The 17,989-nt window shown below is 38.6% G+C and overlaps 1 protein-coding gene across 1 annotated transcript in view; it reads right to left on the bottom strand.

Moving 5' to 3' along the window:
• Window positions 1-17,989, bottom strand: part of CSMD1 (CUB and Sushi multiple domains 1) — a 2,061,903-nt gene that overhangs the window by 577,619 nt on the left and 1,466,295 nt on the right. The window contains exon 9 of the mRNA XM_069573063.1: window positions 9,653-9,777. Within this exon, the coding sequence (XP_069429164.1) occupies window positions 9,653-9,777 (125 nt within the window). The remainder of the gene's footprint in view (window positions 1-9,652; window positions 9,778-17,989) is intronic.

The following is a 17,989-nucleotide window of genomic DNA, read 5'->3' on the forward strand; positions in this document are numbered from 1 at the left end:
TAAGCATTTCAAACTTAAAGACAAACTCATCTGAAGAATGTGTACTGTGGGGAACTAATGTGTTACATTCCCGCTGACAATTTGTACTCCTCCAGTCATTAGCCCCAGCTGCCACTCTGCTGGAAAGTTTGCCAAATCTGACAGCCATCGATGGCCATGGGTCCTAGTTGTCTGCTTTGAAGCCTGACCTCTAACTTGACTTATGAAATTCATCTCCATGAAATTCATCTTACCCACTGCTTGGGGAGATAGGATTATTAGTGATTATATTTTTAGAGAGATAACTACTAGTAAAATATTCATGGGAAAGTAGCACATTTTCTAAACTTTGCTGTATAGATGGTATTGTGTTTCCTACAGAGTGAGTTGTTAATCCAGTCCCTTCAGAGGTATTTCTCACCAAAAGTTGTCAAATTAGTTTGCCTTTTTTTTCTTTTTCTTAGAACTGTACATATTTTTTGCAGTACATTTCCCCAATAAATTAACTTTTCAATTTTTTTCTACTCATTCTTTTAATTAAGACATCAAAATAATCAGCTGAAATGAAATATGTGAGAACATTCATGGCAGGGATTTTGTTTTGTTTTGTTTTGTTTGCTATGTGTAATCTCAACAATTAGAACAATTCCTGGTGTTTAATAGTACCCCCATAGATACTTGTTGCTGCAGTTTTGGAGTAGACTGATAGTCTAAGTAGTTCTAATCCTCTCGGGGAACTGTTGACCCTTTTAGCTGCTACCTCAGTCTTGATTTTTTAAGTTGGCCACATTTTAATTGTCTGCCTCTTCATCGTGTGATGATCCGATCGTCATCACACCAGTTACAATTCATTAGGTTCTATTTTCTTGTATCAAGGCTTTAATACTAGTCACAACCACCAGATTTGCTACTGGTGACAACCCAAAGTTCAACATCCCATGTGTAGAGTCTCTACCAGATAATGGCAACGTATCTTGAGTTACCATGATCTCTATGTGCCATTAACCAAGTCTCCAAGAGGCTGAAGCGCAGACTGGACATTCTCTTCTACATCTCCTGCAGACACCCTGTCTGGGCTTTCTCTCTGTGCTCTGGTTCTGTGAGAGAAAGGCTCAGACTAAGCTGCGATCTCCCTGAGCTGCTGATAGGGGGCAGCAGAGCGAACGCCACTCCTGCCCTTCACTCTCCCCTTCTTCCTTCCATCAGCTTCCAGCACCGTAAGGCTAATCGTCTTCCATTGCCTTCACTCTCTGTCAGGTTTGTCAAACACCCAGGCTTTCAGAAGGTTAAGAAGAGCCAGAGAAGAACACAGAACAGCCAGAGAGATGAGAGGTAAACCGGGACTAAATCTGCGTTGCAGTGTATCCCGTGAGTGAACATCAGCAGGCCAGATTTTTAGGCAAATCTTAAAAAATGCTTAATAAATGTTCTTTGATAATAACCATGATCTAATTAATGTACATTTAATGTTACTTATGCGACAGTGTTCTAAATTTGTAAGTTCTGGGAATGATTGTGGAGGGAGTTTCTGCCACCAGCCTGAGGGTCATGCTCAGTTAGGATGGTGAGGGTCTGCAGAGCCTTCTGCAGAAGGTGGGCCGGTGAGCTCAGTTTATCTACTAACCACATCTAAGCTGCAGTTTGTTGCTATAACTGAGTACAAACTGGACTGATGATCAGAAGACTGTATGATTTGACTCTGAAGCTTTCCCCCCTTGCCCGTTTCTCTCCACTCCTGGACTCTGCTGGCTCCTCACTCCTCCCCAGAAGGGCTGTGCAGCTGCTCAGACACGAGAAGGCTTAGCGACCTGCTCTGATTGTGATGAGCAATCTCACTGTGTCCTTGGAGACCAGGACCTACTTCCCAAACGGTTGCTTCTGTGCTAAACACATACTTAATTAGTCAACAAAGTATTTAATTAAGCAAATAATTAGGTAATTACAATATGCCAGTGTCAAGCAAGTCTTTACAGCAAGATATAAATACATTCCCATAATGGAAATGTATATATACATTTACACATTTTACAGTTGAGTACACACTCACCACTTCCTGCTCCTGCCAAGGCATTCCCCCATGTCAGAATCTTTTTGGAAATATAACACCTAACGTAAAGTAATTTGCACAGAAATCTTAAAAATGCTTAATAGATGTTCTTTGATAATAACCATGATCTAATTAATGTACAGTTAATAGTACTTATATGACAGTGTTCTAAACTTGTAACCTCAAATTTTACTTATATCTTATGTGTTTTTAAAATTAAACTAGAATTTATAAAATGATCACTGGAAATATATAAAGAAGGAAAATGGAAAGGGAGAAGAAAACTAACCAGTTTTGAATACCAATATGTGCTATTTACCCATTAATCATTGAGTATTTATTAAGTGTAACATGTATTTGTTTCACATGATTTATCCTACGCAACTTGAAGTAGTAATTTATCTATTTATGTTCAATCAGTTCCGGGAATCTTTGCCATTCTATAGTAACTACTTAATGAAATTAAATTGAAGAGAATATTCTCATTGATTAAACTCAAATTAATAGGATATCTGGATGCGGAAGCTTTTCAAAAGCAACTTAAGAATTATATCGGATAATGTGATTCTTGTAGAATTTAAAAGAAAACCACCAATTTTATGTCCATATCCAGACTTAGCCAAAATGGAGAAAGCATGTCAGAGGTTAAGAGCTTGCTTTTCTGAATCACTCTTGAGTTCCAGATCTGGTTTATGAAGCTATCAGATGTGTTAAGTTATTTCATTGTAAGCCTCTCGGGTTATCCACTTCCTATAATAATCATAACTTCATCCATGATTTCTGTAAGGACGGGAGGAAAGAATGTAAGTAGAGCGCCACACGCCACAGCACAGGGAGTAAAAAGAAAGTGCACAGCGAATGCTTACTGAGAGTTGGGGGCTGTTTCCAGCACAGAGGATACAGCAACGAGGGAAAAAATGAAGCTCCATGCCTTCATCAGAGGATTAACCACACTAATGTCTAATGTCAGGAGGACCCTCGGCTTCTGCAGGAAAGCAGAGTCAGGGTTCACAGAGCATCTGGAAGAGGGCAGGCACAGAAGGGTTTGGATGAGATGCCATCTGATGGTGGGTGCGGGATGGAGAGCCACCTGGAGGTCTGCGGGAGAAGCGTTCCAGGCAGGAGGAAGACAACAAACGCAGGCAGGCTGTCAGAAACGCCCCAGGCTTGTTCCAGGAGCATTATTAGCACCCGATTAACACTGGTTTCCAAGTCATTTTATGTCAGGTGAATTTGAGAGCAGTGGCATAAAAATACATGACTTTGTTATCTTCAGTAACTTAATAAGAAATAGAGAAAAACATGTTTTTCTCCTGTGACACTCAAGTAAAAAGTACATATCCTTAGAAGTCTAGAAGTGAAAACAGAAATTTATCCAAATTCACTGGAATTGAAGTAAAAGTTAAACGTGTTAGAAATTAAGAGGGACAAAATTCCAGTCATCAAATAAATGAGTCATAGCTTAGGGAATATAGCCAATAATAATTTAATAACTTTTTATGGTGATATATGATAACTAGGCTTATTGTCATGATAATTTTGTACTTTATAGAAATATGGAATCACTGTGTTGGGTAACAGGAATTAACATGATGTTCTAGGCAATTACACTTCACAAACAAACTCATAAAAATAGATGAGATTTGTGGTTACTAAGAGGTGCGGAACACTGGAGGGGAGGATTGGAAGAAGATGGTCAGATGGTACAAAGCTTTAGTTATGAGACAAATCAGTGCTAGGGATGTAATGGACAACGTGATAAATGTGCTAAATATACCCATGTTTGTTATATATGAAAATTCTTAGAGTAAATCCTAAGAGCTCTCAACCAAGGTCAACTCCTTCCTTAACTGACCGATCTAAAATCTCATAATATGTGCAGTGCTCAGACCATAGGCATTTATTGCATTTGATAGATGGTTGAATTTAGAACATGTGGCTGAGGTAATCAATATAAGGTCTGCTTTAAAAGTTTGGAGTGCATAGATTTTTTTTTTACATATATATATCTATGACAAAGAAGTTGTTGTTGTCTTTTCCTTTAAAGTGTATGTTTCTTTAAGTCTATGGGCTCATAGCTACCTGACATAATAATCAGTATTAAAATATTGTCTTCAAATTGGCTCTGGACTCTTAGTCTGGTAGAATGAAGTCATCTTTCAGGTATAAATGGTCTTTTCAATACTATTTAAAAGGTTATTTCTGTATGGAGAGAAAATATGAGTAGGGAAGATTACACTGTAAAGTTCTCAGTAAGTGACAAGTTAATAAGTTAAGGATACTTCTAGGCTAACCTGACTTGGAGTCCTGAGATAATAGCTTTATTCTGTGACCCCCTGAGGCTGTAACTGGCGTCCATGCAACCACAGTTACAACTGCAAAAACCACTTCACTTTTCTTATGTGCACTGTCAACTCAGAGAGCAACTAAAAACATTAATTCCACAGATTAATGTGCATTAGCATTAAAAGAAATTCTCTCTATATACCCCGCTCAAACACTGATGGAATAAATGCCAGCTGAAACATTTTACTCAAAAAAATACAAGTACATCCTCTTCTTCTCTATTTTGTTTGCTTATTAAAAAAAAATATCACCGGTTAAAGATACTTATACAGTTTCAAACAGCTCATAATATTTTACCCTGTGAAAAATCATAATGGTTGTTTTCATATCCCTAAATGAAGTAAGTATAATTTCAAACAAAATCACTTGTATAATTACTGAGCTATGGCAACCATTCATCTGTGTGCTAACAGGAAGAAAAGGTAACATCCCTCATCCTCAGGGTTAATTAGCTAATGTAAGCATTGGCTTAGGACCCAGTGTCCAGATGTGAAAGAGCCCTCCTGACTCACTGCAATTTATCAAACGCTTCTATCCGATAATCCTCCCAGGGAGAAGGCACGGTAATTACTTAAGAGTTAGAGACCCTTCATGAAGATTGGAACCTTGAGAATCAGCCCTTCCTTAACTGACTGATCTGAAATCTCATAATGTGTGCAGTGCTCAGACCAGGGGCATTTTATTGCATTTGATAGATGGTTGAATTTAGAACATGTGGCTGAGATGATCAATATGAGGGCTGCTTTAAAAGCTCAGAGTGCGTCAGGAGTACCCAAACTGTACTGCTCACCTCTGACTGACAAAGTATTACGGCAGTAGCACAGAGGGGAAGATGAACTTGAAAAACTGCCCTTGGTGTTTGGAACCTACGTATAGCTAAGTAAATACTCCTGTATTCTGTTTCGTGTAGCATGAAATAGCATTATGCTTCATGTTACCCATTTCCCCCTACATTTTAGACAGCTAAAGCCATCTTTAGAGAACAGTCATAAAATCTCCACTTCAATAAAGGTTTCTCAGGTCTTCTTTAGTTGGGGAATCAAGTCATTCAAAGCCAGTAGAGACACTGTTTAAAGGAGGGGATGATGACAGACACAGGGTTCCTAAACATTGCCAACCTGGAAAATGGATGGGTTTTAATAGGAGAAATGAGCGGCACCAGCCAGGAAACTGCTTGTGACTCAAAGAGACCAGTTCTGCCCTTCACACCCACAAGGGTGTTGAGAGCGGAGGGAGCTCGACTGGGCTGAGAGCAGCAGTGAGCGTGCACTGTCTGTGGCAGCCACCAGCACATCTGACGACTGAGCCCTGGAAATGATACTGGTCTGAGCCGGGGCGTAAAATGCACACTGAATGTCCAAGACAGAGCATGAATAAAACAAAGCGGGGAGCAAAGGTATCTCCTTAGAGTCTTTTAATTGAAATGTTTAGGGTTAAATAATATTCTTAAAATTAACTGCACCTGCTTCTTTTCCAATCTGGCTACTAGATATTTTTTTAAAACAACTTATTTATTTTTAATTGGAGGATAATTGCTTTACAATATTGCATTGGTTTCTGTCATACACTGACAGGAATCAGCCATAGGTATATGTATTTTCTCTCCCTCTTGAACCTCCATCCCACCCCTCTTCACAGATCACCAGATTTGAGCTCCCTAAAATTAGATCAGTGGCTTGCATTTTATTTCTGGCTGACAGCCCTGCTCTAGAGGCTCCATGAAGTGGTCCTCTATAGGGTCAGCCTAAGATGCACTGAAGCACTTGGCCTTCCATCTGTATGTGTACCCGATTAGGCCATGGTACATGGCGACTATTTGATAAATAGAAGACTGTCACCCAGACTGGAAGGAGGGATGTTCCTGCCGGCTTTGCAGAAGGAAGCTGACCTCTTGGGAGAAGGCTGTGTGGCCAGGAAGTGAGGACAGGGCAGGGAAAGGGAGCTCAGTGTGGAGGACATGTTCCCTGCTTAATCACAAGACTCCCAGATGAGCCCTTTCTAGTCCAGAAAGTAGGATATGCTCAGGCACACATCTCCACCTCTTCTCATCCATATTGCTTACAAATATAATCCTACACTGATGCAAAAATGCCAAGGGACACGAGAGAGGGATGATCGATTCCTTAGTTTATCTACACACTCCACTCATGAAAAGCTGCAGATGATACAGGGTAGAAAGAAGAATGTCATATTTTGAGTGATTGACTCCATCTCTCCTTCTTATAGAAATACACCCCGATGGCAAAGTGAAAGTGTGAAGTGAAAGTGAAGTCACTCAGTCGTGTCCGATTCTTTGTGACCCCGTGGACTGTAGCCCACCAGGCTCCTCTGCCCATGGGATTCTCCAAGAAAGAATACTGGCGTGGGTTGCCATTTCCTTCTCCAGGGGATCTTCCCGACCCAGGGATCAAACCCAGGTCTCCCACATTGCAGGCAGACGCTTTAACCTCTGAGCCACCAGGGAAGCTTGTCAAAGATTCCCTTAATAGCTATGCTCCTTTTCTTTCATAGAAGTATAATTGTTTGCTATATACGTAACCACCCAGAATAAATATATATGTTTCTAAGTCTCACAACAAGGTGAGAATATCTGGCTGGATTTTGGCCAGTTGGACTGAGAATGAATCCATGTGATGGTATTTGCAGACTCTCTCTTAAACGCCTCCATCCTGTCGCTTGGAGTTTGGATGCCAACTTGGACCATGAGGATGGAGGTCTTACCATAGGGAGGACAGAGTGAGACTTGAGGAAATTTCCATCTCTGAAACAGACCTGCCCATCCTTGTCCTATACTGTCTATATTTTAATTCTATATGAAAGAAAAATTCACCTCCATTTGTTTTAAGTTTCTCTTGAGGTGTATTTTTTTTTTTTAAGTCACCTAATTGTTATCACCTTACCCTAAACAGTGTATGTTAAATTCTTCTGTTTAGGAGATTTTAGGACTTTTGATTTAAGGTTTATTTAATGTCTTACTACTCTAAATGCTCTAAAATACAGGTTTCTTTAAAACTGTGTTTTTAAAGATATTTTTTATTGTTCCCCAGACACAGTCTGCTCCAGTATATAGATTTAAAATACACAGCCTATAAGAAAATGCTATCTTAAGAATTATTCCCAGCTGCTATAGCTCATTGTTTCAGAGAGTTACAAGTAATAAGTGGAAATAAACTAAAAAATTAGTCCATGAAAAAGAAAGTACATCTAATTGAAGCAAAACAGCTGAGTCATCAACTGGGAGTCGGGGGTGGAGGGGATGAGATGAGTAAATCTGGGTGTGAAGGAGAGAAGTAGATGCTGGAGAGAGGGAGAAGCTGTCCACGATAACCAGACCAAGAATTACACAACAGACAAACACCCCCTGGAGGAACATCTCTTCTCAAATGTGATAAAGTAGAAGCGAGAATCTATAGGGACAGGAAGTCAGATGACTTCTCCTCTGGGGGCCTCTGGGAGTGAGCAGCTGGTGGCTCGGGGGGGTGGAGGAATTGTCCTCCCTTAGCCTGGCTGTAGCAGCTGTCGGCTGAGACAAGCGCCTCTGAGTGTTTGGTACCAAGTCAGGGCACAGTTAGGGGCCAACATGCAGTGAAAGTGTTTTGAGTCTAGATGAGGTTTGGCCCAAAGTGGGTACAAGGAAAACTTCTGAATTAATAAATAAGGTAAGAATCAAATAATATCCTGGTCGATATTCCCTTTATGTTACTTTTAATATCAATTTGAAACAGATGTACATTTACTAGTTTTATCTAGTATGGGCTTTTATTTTATATTTTTATTTTTTTACTTTACAATACTGAATGGGTTTTGCCATACATTGACATGAATCCACCACAGGTGTACATGAGTTCCCAACCCTGAACCCCCCTCCCACCACCCTCCCCATATTGTCTCTCTGGGTCATCCCAGTATGGGCTTTTAAAATAATGCTGTATGTTCCTGATCTAGAAATGCAAGAAAAACATTAAAAAATGAAAGCACATTGTTCCTCCTTAGAGGGAAAGCTAATACCTGAGGCTTGGTCTTCATTTGTCACTGGGAGAATGAGCATTACCGCTGTGTGGTGGGAACACGGATTTTGCTAGAGCTCCTTTGAAAGCCTAATGATATCGCATTAGTAAATATTAGTGTACAGATAGTCTAGTGACACAGGGGAGGGCACAGCCACACACTCCTCCTGACGAGAGCGGGTGCTCCTCCAGGAAGGGAAGCATTTCACAGGGAAGGGTCACCTGCAGGCAGCCCACACACCCACTCTGCCCTCAGGGTGCACAGATGCTACAAAGGTGTGTTCTCTACATGTGAAAAGGTAAGGACACTCTATAGCAAACCAGGCAATCTAGTATTTTAGCTTTGATGAAACTAGCCATGTATTTCACAACTACCTCATTTCACAGGATGTAACTGACATGGTTCATTTTGCATTATACATACATTTTTACAACCAAAACATTTTAAATAAAAAATTATAAATCCATTCATCTGAAAAAGACTATAAGGAGGGAAAAGATATTGTTATATATGAAACTTCCCCTTTTATTCCTTATTCAGCTTAGTACTTTTTTCCTCTTCCTTTAAAACTACCCCCTTGCATAAATTATTTGCTGCACACAATGCAAACAAAACAAAACAAAACAGCTAGCTTTTCTTTTAATTTTATTAATTTTTCCTGAGTAAAATATCCAAAACAATTTTCTGCTGGTTTCACTATGGCTTCTATAATTCTGGTAGGATTTTTCACATATTTCATGGATGCAACAAATATTTGACCTCACTGAAGAAGATGATGATAATGCAACATTTTGTTCTATATCCAGGATTAGTTTAATAATAAAATGAGGGCTTCAGATCATGTTAACAAACTCCCTTTATCACTGATACTGTCAAAATTCAAAAAAAATAACGTCACTGCTATTGCAAAGTGAGCATCTTTAGATTTACAGGGACTTGCATTCTGTTTTCCAAAGCATCTGGTTATATAACATATTTTTGTACATATGCAAGCTGTGTGTATAGATAGATGGATACCAAGTTATATAGAATGCATTGGAATGATTAGGTTTGCTCGTGCATTTCCTGACATTTAAAAAACACAAATATCCTTAGAAATGTTTGTCTCCTAAAAAATTTCAAAAAAATTATTTCTTGTTAACCGACATCACCACAAAAGCATAAATCATCGCCAAGTTTTGCTGTCTAAACACTGGACTTTGCACTTGGACCTCCTTGTGTATTCAGCTATAAGGAAAGAGAATCTGGGCAAACGTGACCACCCCGACTCACCTCTGCAAATCGGCCGGTGGTCGCTCCACGCAGCCAGGGTCTCTGTGACTCTCTGACACGTTATGCTCTTGGATCCCTGGAGCACGTAATTGTCCTCGCAGGAGAACTGTACATTTGCACCAACCCTGAGCAATTACAAAACCAAAAACAACCTGGATTACTCATGGAAGATATCTTTAAAAGAAATCATCACAGTGCTGCTACCATGTAATGCCATCAAAACAATATAAAAACATTAAGTGACCCATTAGTAATTATTCACAGATAAACCCTTTAATGCAGCACAAGACGGGTTCAAATTCCCATCTTGCCAACTTATCTTAAATAAATATATGATCCTTAAGGCATCTTCTCTAAAATTAAGCAATAACAGACATGGCAGGACCAGGTGTTGCAGCTTAAGTAAGAAATGCATCTGAAAGAAGTAAACCCTGGAATCAAAACAAAGCTGGATGTCCTTCCATGTGGATAAACATCCTACCAAAAAACAACAAAAGAAAAATCCCAGGTTAAGAAAAGTCTCAGTATACAAAAAGACAAGGACTCTAGGATTCCATTTATATGATGTGTCAAATATAGTCAAATTTATAAATTAAAAAACTGGAAGGGTAGTGACCAGAGGCTAGTGGGGTCTAGGGAAAATGGGAAGTTATTAATTCAAAGGCATAAAGTTTAATTTAAGTAAGGTAAATAATTTCTAGAGATCTGCAAAACATCACTGTAGCTTAGTCAATAGCAATGTGCACTTAAGATTTTTTTAAAGATACTTTTCAAGTTAAGTGTTCTTATCATCATATAAAACTTGCTTCCAATGAAAAACAAGGGAAAAAATGTCTCAGTAAAGAACTTGTTGGGGCTTTCCTGGTGGCTCAGCGGTAAAGAATCTGTCTGCAACACAGGGGCCTCAGGAGACGCAGGTTCGATCTCTGGGTTGGGAAGATCCCCTGGGGGAGGGCATGACAACCCACTCCAGCATTCTTGCCTGGAGAATTCCAAGGACAGAGTAGTCTGGTGGGCTACAGTCCGTGCGGCCACACAGAAACGGACACAGCTGAAGTGAATGAGCACACTTGGATGCAAAGAATCTGTTACACTGTAATATGTTAATTATACTCAGAGGAAGGCTGCTGCTATCATATTTCAGAAATGCATCTTACAGGAAAAGATACTTCGCTTTAGAAAAAAGTGACCTATCCAGCCTAGAGTCAGATGGAAAACTGTTTTGGCTCCAGAGCTGCCTCAGGAAACACGAAGACGTAAGGCTGGGAGCAGTAACGGAATGTGATCTCAACATCACAACTCAGCAGGTGCATGAGGAAATGCGAGAGGCATACCTCGGGTCTGAGCACACCCGATCCCTGATCCCGTCTTCTAAGCCTGCTGTCTGACACTGAATTGAGTGCAGTGTTGCTTTATAATGGTACAAGCTTGTTGTTATAAGAGGAAATTCTGCCTGTGCCCTCCATTTGACAAGCTCCAAGGTTGAGGCTGACAAAAATGGGAATGAAAGACAGTCCTTTAGAGAATATGAATAGTTGTCCATGTAATATGTAAAGTTATTAATAGGTAAAAGCTAATGGAAAAAATAAACAAATGCTGTCTTTCTTGCTTATGGAAAAAATTCTGGTCTGCAACATCGCAGTGGACATTAATCCAGAGGCAAAAAGCAAAGGAGAAAAGGAAAGATATAGGCATCTAAATGTAGAGTTCCAAAGAATAGCAAGAAGAGATAAGAAAGCCTTCTTCAGCGATCAATGCAAAGAAATAGAAGAAAAGAACAGAATGGGAAAGAATAGAGATCTCTTCAAGAAAATTAGGGATACCAAGGGAACATTTCATGTAAAGATGGGCTCGATAAAGGACAAAAATGGTATGGACCTAACAGAAGCAGAAGATATTAAGAAGAGGTGGCAAGAATACACAGAAGAACTGTACAAAAAAAGATCTTCACGACCTAGATAGTCATGCTGATGTGATTACTAATCTAGAACCAGACATCTTGGAATGTGAAGTCAGGTGGGCCTTAGAAAGCATCACTACGAACAAAGCTAGTGGAGGTGATGGAATTCCAATTGAGCTGTTTCAAATTCTGAAAGATAATGCTGTGAAAGTGCTGCACTCAATATACCAGCAAATTTGGAAAACTCACCAGTGGCCACAGGACTGGAAAAGGTCAGTTTTCATTCCAATTCCAAAGAAAGGCAATGCCAAAGAATGCTCAAACTACCGCAAAATTGCACTCATCTCACACGCTAGTAAAGTAATGCTCAAAATTCTCCAAGCCAGGCTTCAGCAATACGTGAACCGTGAACTCCCTGACGTTCAAGAAGGTTTTAGAAAAGGCAGAGGAACCAGAGATCAAATTGCCAATATCCGCTGGATCATGGAAAAAGCAAGAGAGTTCCAGAAAAACATCTATTTCTGCTTTCTTGACTATGCTAAAGCCTTTGACTGTGTGAATCACAATCAACTGTGGAAAATTCTGAAAGAGATGGGAATACCAGACCACCTGAGCTGCCTCTTGAGAAATCTGTATGCAGGCCAGGAAGCAACAGTTAGAAGTGGACATGGAACAACAGACTGGTTCCAAATAGGAAAAGGAGTACGTCAAGGCTGTATATTGTCACCCTGTTTATTTAACTTCTATGCAGAGTACATCATGAGAAATGCTGGACTGGAAGAAACACAAACTGGAATCAAGATTGCCGGGAGAAATATCAATAACCTCAGACATGCAGATGACACCACCCTTATGGCAGAAAGTGAAGAGGAGCTAAAAAGCCTCTTGATGAAAGTGAAAGAGGAGAGCAAAAAAGTTGGCCTAAAGCTCAACATTCAGAAAACTAAGATCATGGCATCTGGTCCCATCACTTCATGGGAAATAGATGGGGAAACAGTGGAAATGGTGTCAGACTTTATTTTGGGGGGCTCCAAAATCACTACAGATGGTGACTGCAGCCATGAAATTAAAAGATATTTACTCCTTGGAAGAAAAATTATGAGCAACCTAGATAGCATATTCAAAAGCAGAGACATTACTTTGCTGACTAAGGTCCATCTAGTCAAGGCTATGGTTTTTCCTGTGGTCATGTATGGATGTGAGAGTTGGACTGTGAAGAAGGCTGAGTGCTGAAGAATTGATGCTTCTGAACCGTGGTGTTGGAGAAGACTCTTGAGCGTTTCTTGGACTGCAAGGAGATCCAACCAGTCCATTCAGAAGGAGATCAGCCCTGGGATTTCTTTGGAAGGAATGATGCTAAAGCTGAAACTCCAGTACTTTGGCCACCTCATACAAAGTGTTGACTCATTGGAAAAGACTCTGATGCTGGGAAGTATTGGGGGCAGGAGGAGAAGGGGACGACCGACGATGAGATGGCTGGATGGTATCACGGACTCTATGGACGTGAGTCTGAGTGTACTCCGGGAGATGGTGATGGACAGGGAGGCCTGGCGTGCTACGATTCTTGCAGCGCAAAGAGTCGGAGACGACTGAGTGACTGAACTGAACTGAAGAGCATCTCTCACACTTTAATGTAACATTCTGGGATTATCACAGATGTCTTTAAAAATAATCAAATCCGGGTCAAATCAATGTGAAAAGTTCTGGATTAAACACAATTCAGAATCTTTCTTGTCCAAAGAGGACTCTCAGCTTACTAAAATTTAATATGCAAAATGAGCTTTGCCTACTTAAGAAAATTTAAAATATGTAGAACTTTCCAAATTTATCTGATTAAGAAACCCTTTTGCACAAAGTATCCAGGGCAACTAGAATTCTGAGGTAATTTTGAGAAAAGCTGCATACTAAGGACATAATATGTATTATCTTTTAAAAAACAAAATATAGACATTATTCTAATTTTCGGTGTGTGGTTATAGCAGTTATTTAAAATAGCTATACTTTTTAGGCACATCCCTTCATAATTTCATTGGCTTTTGGTCATTGTTTAGATTTCTGAGAACAGACTGAATAAAAGGCAAAAAATCTAAATATTTGGTTTGAAAACAACTATTTTATCTCTCTGTTCTTTATGCTAGGTCCCAGTCTTTAGTCCTCCTTATTTACCTAAATTTCAGTTCTCATACTTCTCATCATTCTTTCAATACATTTTTATTGAATCTATGTGCCACACACTACTCCAGGTACCAAGGATACAGAAATTGTGATTGACAAAGTCTCATAGGGATAGCAATCTAGTTAAAGGAGGGCAAAAATAAAAATAAAATAAGAAGAAAATGAAAGTGTCATAAGTACTGTGAGCAAAATAAACCAAGCGGCTTGATTAATAATAGGTTAGGGAGCTCTGGGATTTAAGAGTGTGTCAAATTTGGATTCCTTTTATTTCTTTTTCTGCTCTGATTGCTGTGGCCCAAACTTCCAGAACTATTTTGAATAATAGCAGTGAAAGTGGGCACCATTGTCTTGTTCCTGACTTTAGGGGAAATGCTTTCAATTTTTCACCATTGAGGATAATGTTTGCTGTGGGTTTGTCATATATACATGTATTATGTTGAGGTATGTTCCTTCTATTCCTGAATCCAAATTGGAAAAGAAGAAGTAAAACTCTCACTGTTTGCACATGACATGATCCTCTACATAGAAAACCAGAAAATTACTAGAGCTAATCAATGAATATAGTAAAGTTGCAGGATATAAAATCAACACACAAAAATCCCTTGCATTCCTGTACACTAATAATGAGAAAGTAGAAAAAGAAAGTAAGGAAACAATTCCATTCACCACTGCAAAGAAAAGAATACAATACTTAGGAATATATCTACCTAAAGAAACTAAAGACCTATACCTAGAAAACTATAAAACACTGATGAAAGAAATCAAAGAGGACACTAATAGATGGAGAAATATACCATGTTTATGGATCAGAAGAATCAATATAGTGAAAATGAGTATACTACCCAAAGCAATCTATAGATTCAATGAAATCCCTATCAAGCTACCAGAGGTATTTTTCACATAATAGAACAAATAATTTCAAGATTAGTATGGAAATACAAAAAAACTCAAATAGCCAAAGCAATCTTGAGAAAGAAGAATGGAACTGGAGGAATCAACTTGCCTGACTTCAGGCTCTACTACAAAGCCACAGTCATCAAGACAGTATGGTACTAGCACAAAGACAGAAATATAGATCAAAGAACAAAATAGAAAGCCCAGAGATAAATCCACACACCTATGGACACCTTATCTTCGACAAAGGAGGCAAGAATATACAATGGAGTAAAGACAATCTCTTTAACAAGTGTTGCTGGGAAAACTGGTCAACCACCTGTAAAAGAATGAAAATAGATCACTTTCTAACACTACACACAAAAATACACTCAAAATGGATTAAAGATCTAAATGTAAGACCAGAAACTATAAAACTCCTAGAGGAGAACATAGGCAAAACACTCTCCGACACAAATCACAACAGGATCCTCTATGATCCACCTCCCAGAATACTGGAAATAAAAGCAAAAATAAACAATTAAAATTAAAAGCTTCTGCACAACAAAGGAAAATATAAGCAAGGTGAAAAGACAGCCTTCTGAATGGGAGAAAATAATAGCAAATGAAGCAACTGACAAGCAACTAATCTCAAAAATATACAAGCAACTTATGCAGCTCAATTCCAGAAAAATAAATGACCCAATCAAAAAATGGGCCAAAGAACTAAATAGACATTTCTCCAAAGAAGACATACAGATGGCTAACAAACACATGAAAAGATGCTCAACATCACTCATTATTAGAGAAATGCAAATCAAGACCACAATGAGGTACCATTTCACACCAGTCAGAATAGCTGCGATCCAAAAGTCTGCAAGCAATAAATGCTGGAGAGGGTGTGGAGAAAAGGGAACCCTCTTACACTGTTGGTGGGAATGCAAACTAGTACAGCCACTATGGAGAACAGTGTGGAGATTCCTTAAGAAATTGCAAATAGAACTGCCTTATGACCCAGCAATCCCACTGCTGGGCATACACACCGAGGAAACCAGAATAGAAAGAGATGCATGTACCCCAATATTCATCGCAGCACTGTTTATAATAGCCAGGACATGGAAACAACCTAGATGTCCATCAGCAGATAAATGGGTAAGAAAGCTGTGGTACGTATACACAATAGAGTATTACTCAGCTATTAAAAAGAATACATTTGAATCAGTTCTAATGAGATGGATGAAACTGGAGCCAATTATACAGAGTGAAGTAAGCCAGGAAGAAAAACACCAATACAGTATACTAACACATATATATGGAATTTAGAAAGATGGTAATGATGACCCTGTATGCAAGACAGCAAAAGAGACACAGATGTGTAGAGCGGACTTTTGGACTCTGAGGGAGAGGGAGAGGGTGGGGTGATTTGGGAGAATGGCATTGAAACATGTATACTATCATGTAAGAAACGAATCGCCAGTCTATGTTCGATGCAGGATGCAGGATGCTTGGGGCTGGTGCATGGGGATGATCTGGAGGGATGATGTGGGGTGGGAGGTGGGAGTGGCGGTTCATGTTTGGGAGCTCATGTACACCCGTGGTGAATTCATGTCAATGTATGCCAAAACCAATACAGTATATTATACATATATATATATATATATATATATATATATATATATATATATATATAGTGTGTCGATATTTTTTTGATCCTCTCAAACTAGGGTGCTAGTGTTTCACACAATATTTGGGGTATAATCAAACATAAAGGAAGGAAAATGATATTATTGTTCTCCCCTAGCATCCATCTACTTCAGTTCCAAAGCCTGTCATTCATAGTTCTAATGGATGCACTCCACCCCAACAAAGTATCTATCTTTTTCATACATGCTTCTCATACATCTGATCAACTTAAGGCATTCTTAGTGAATCCTGTTAATGTTGACTGGTAAATCTCACTTCTGGCAATATATTATATATTTTGGATTTATTTTCCAAAGTAGGAGAAAATATTGCCAGAGTTGCTTTTTGGAAGTCATGAGAGTATCCATTAATAGAAATATGATTAGACTATATTATTCCATATGCATTTTAAAGAATACAGTGTTTCTACAAAATGAGCAAAATATGTAGCAATACAGAGAAGAAAGAGATTTTCTACAAAATTGTTACCCCAGGTAACTCTTAGCTTTATAAGTATCTGAATCTGTGTATCAGGGAAAATCATCGTAATGCTATTTTTAGAGTGATAATAGAATCACAAGTACACTTTTGTTTCTATATTACAATAATTGTACCACTTCTGATTTTATTACAAGCTAACTTTTAAAATGTTTTAAGATCCTACTATTAGATTGCCCCTTTGTTCTCACTTACTGAGACAGAACTCTCTCACACCTAACAGAGTTCATACCCTCCTCTGATTTTTGTCAGACAAAAATTAAAGAAGCTCTTCTACCAGAGGTGAGGATTCTTTCCAACGTTCCATAATCACCATAGGGTACCACAGAAGATCTAGTCCAGAAATCTCTATCTATGTTCTGGGAAAATCTGTTCAAAGTATGTACAGAATCCATTCCTTAATTTCTGGCCTGAAACCTTTTGACAAATGATTGAAAATAACAACTGATAAAATAGTGAGGCTTTTCTACTTTCAAACAATAAAAATCACTAATAAGCAACCTCTGTTCTTGACTGTGCAATGGAAAACAGAGCCACCGATGGTTAAATTCTGCATTGTGATGAATAAGGCGACGCTCGAAACTGATGATGACCCAACTTCTAATTTATTATTTCAACCTCTTGTTTTAGTTTTATTTAGTGCATAAATTAGTCCGATTTAAAATCCATGCACACTTTCAACTTCAAATACATAATAAACTAAGCTTTTTTATGATTAGATTTTATGATTACTATGTTTGAAGGCATACTATAACATTAGGAAAACTAATTTGGTTTTCTGGAAAGTACTCAGAAGAAAATAACAGAAAAACTTATTAGTACCTTCCCACTGGCAAATGAATTCAGAACTCCTTAGATTAATTTTGTCAAACAATTTTGACAATTGTGTATAGTTGGAAATTAGCACAAATAATTTAGAAAACTGATTTTGTGTAATCTCAAGATAAACAGTGATTGATAACAAATATCCAAATGGCATCTTTTAAGTTAAATAGTTGAAGCAGAATGATTTTGTATTTTAAATAGAAGAGAAGAAGAGAGAAAATAACATTTTTTACCTGCATTGGTTCACAACTGGTTATGGTCTGGCTTTTAGGATGAGGTGCCCTGCTAGTCATAAGAATGCATTGTTGAGCTAATGGGGGCAGGAGATACTTCATCAAACAACTATTGGACAATGAGGTAAATAAATATAAATTAATATGGGG

The sequence above is a fragment of the Ovis canadensis genome, chromosome 26, assembly GCF_042477335.2.
Source record: "Ovis canadensis isolate MfBH-ARS-UI-01 breed Bighorn chromosome 26, ARS-UI_OviCan_v2, whole genome shotgun sequence".
In the NCBI taxonomy this organism is placed as follows: Eukaryota; Metazoa; Chordata; class Mammalia; order Artiodactyla; family Bovidae; genus Ovis; species Ovis canadensis.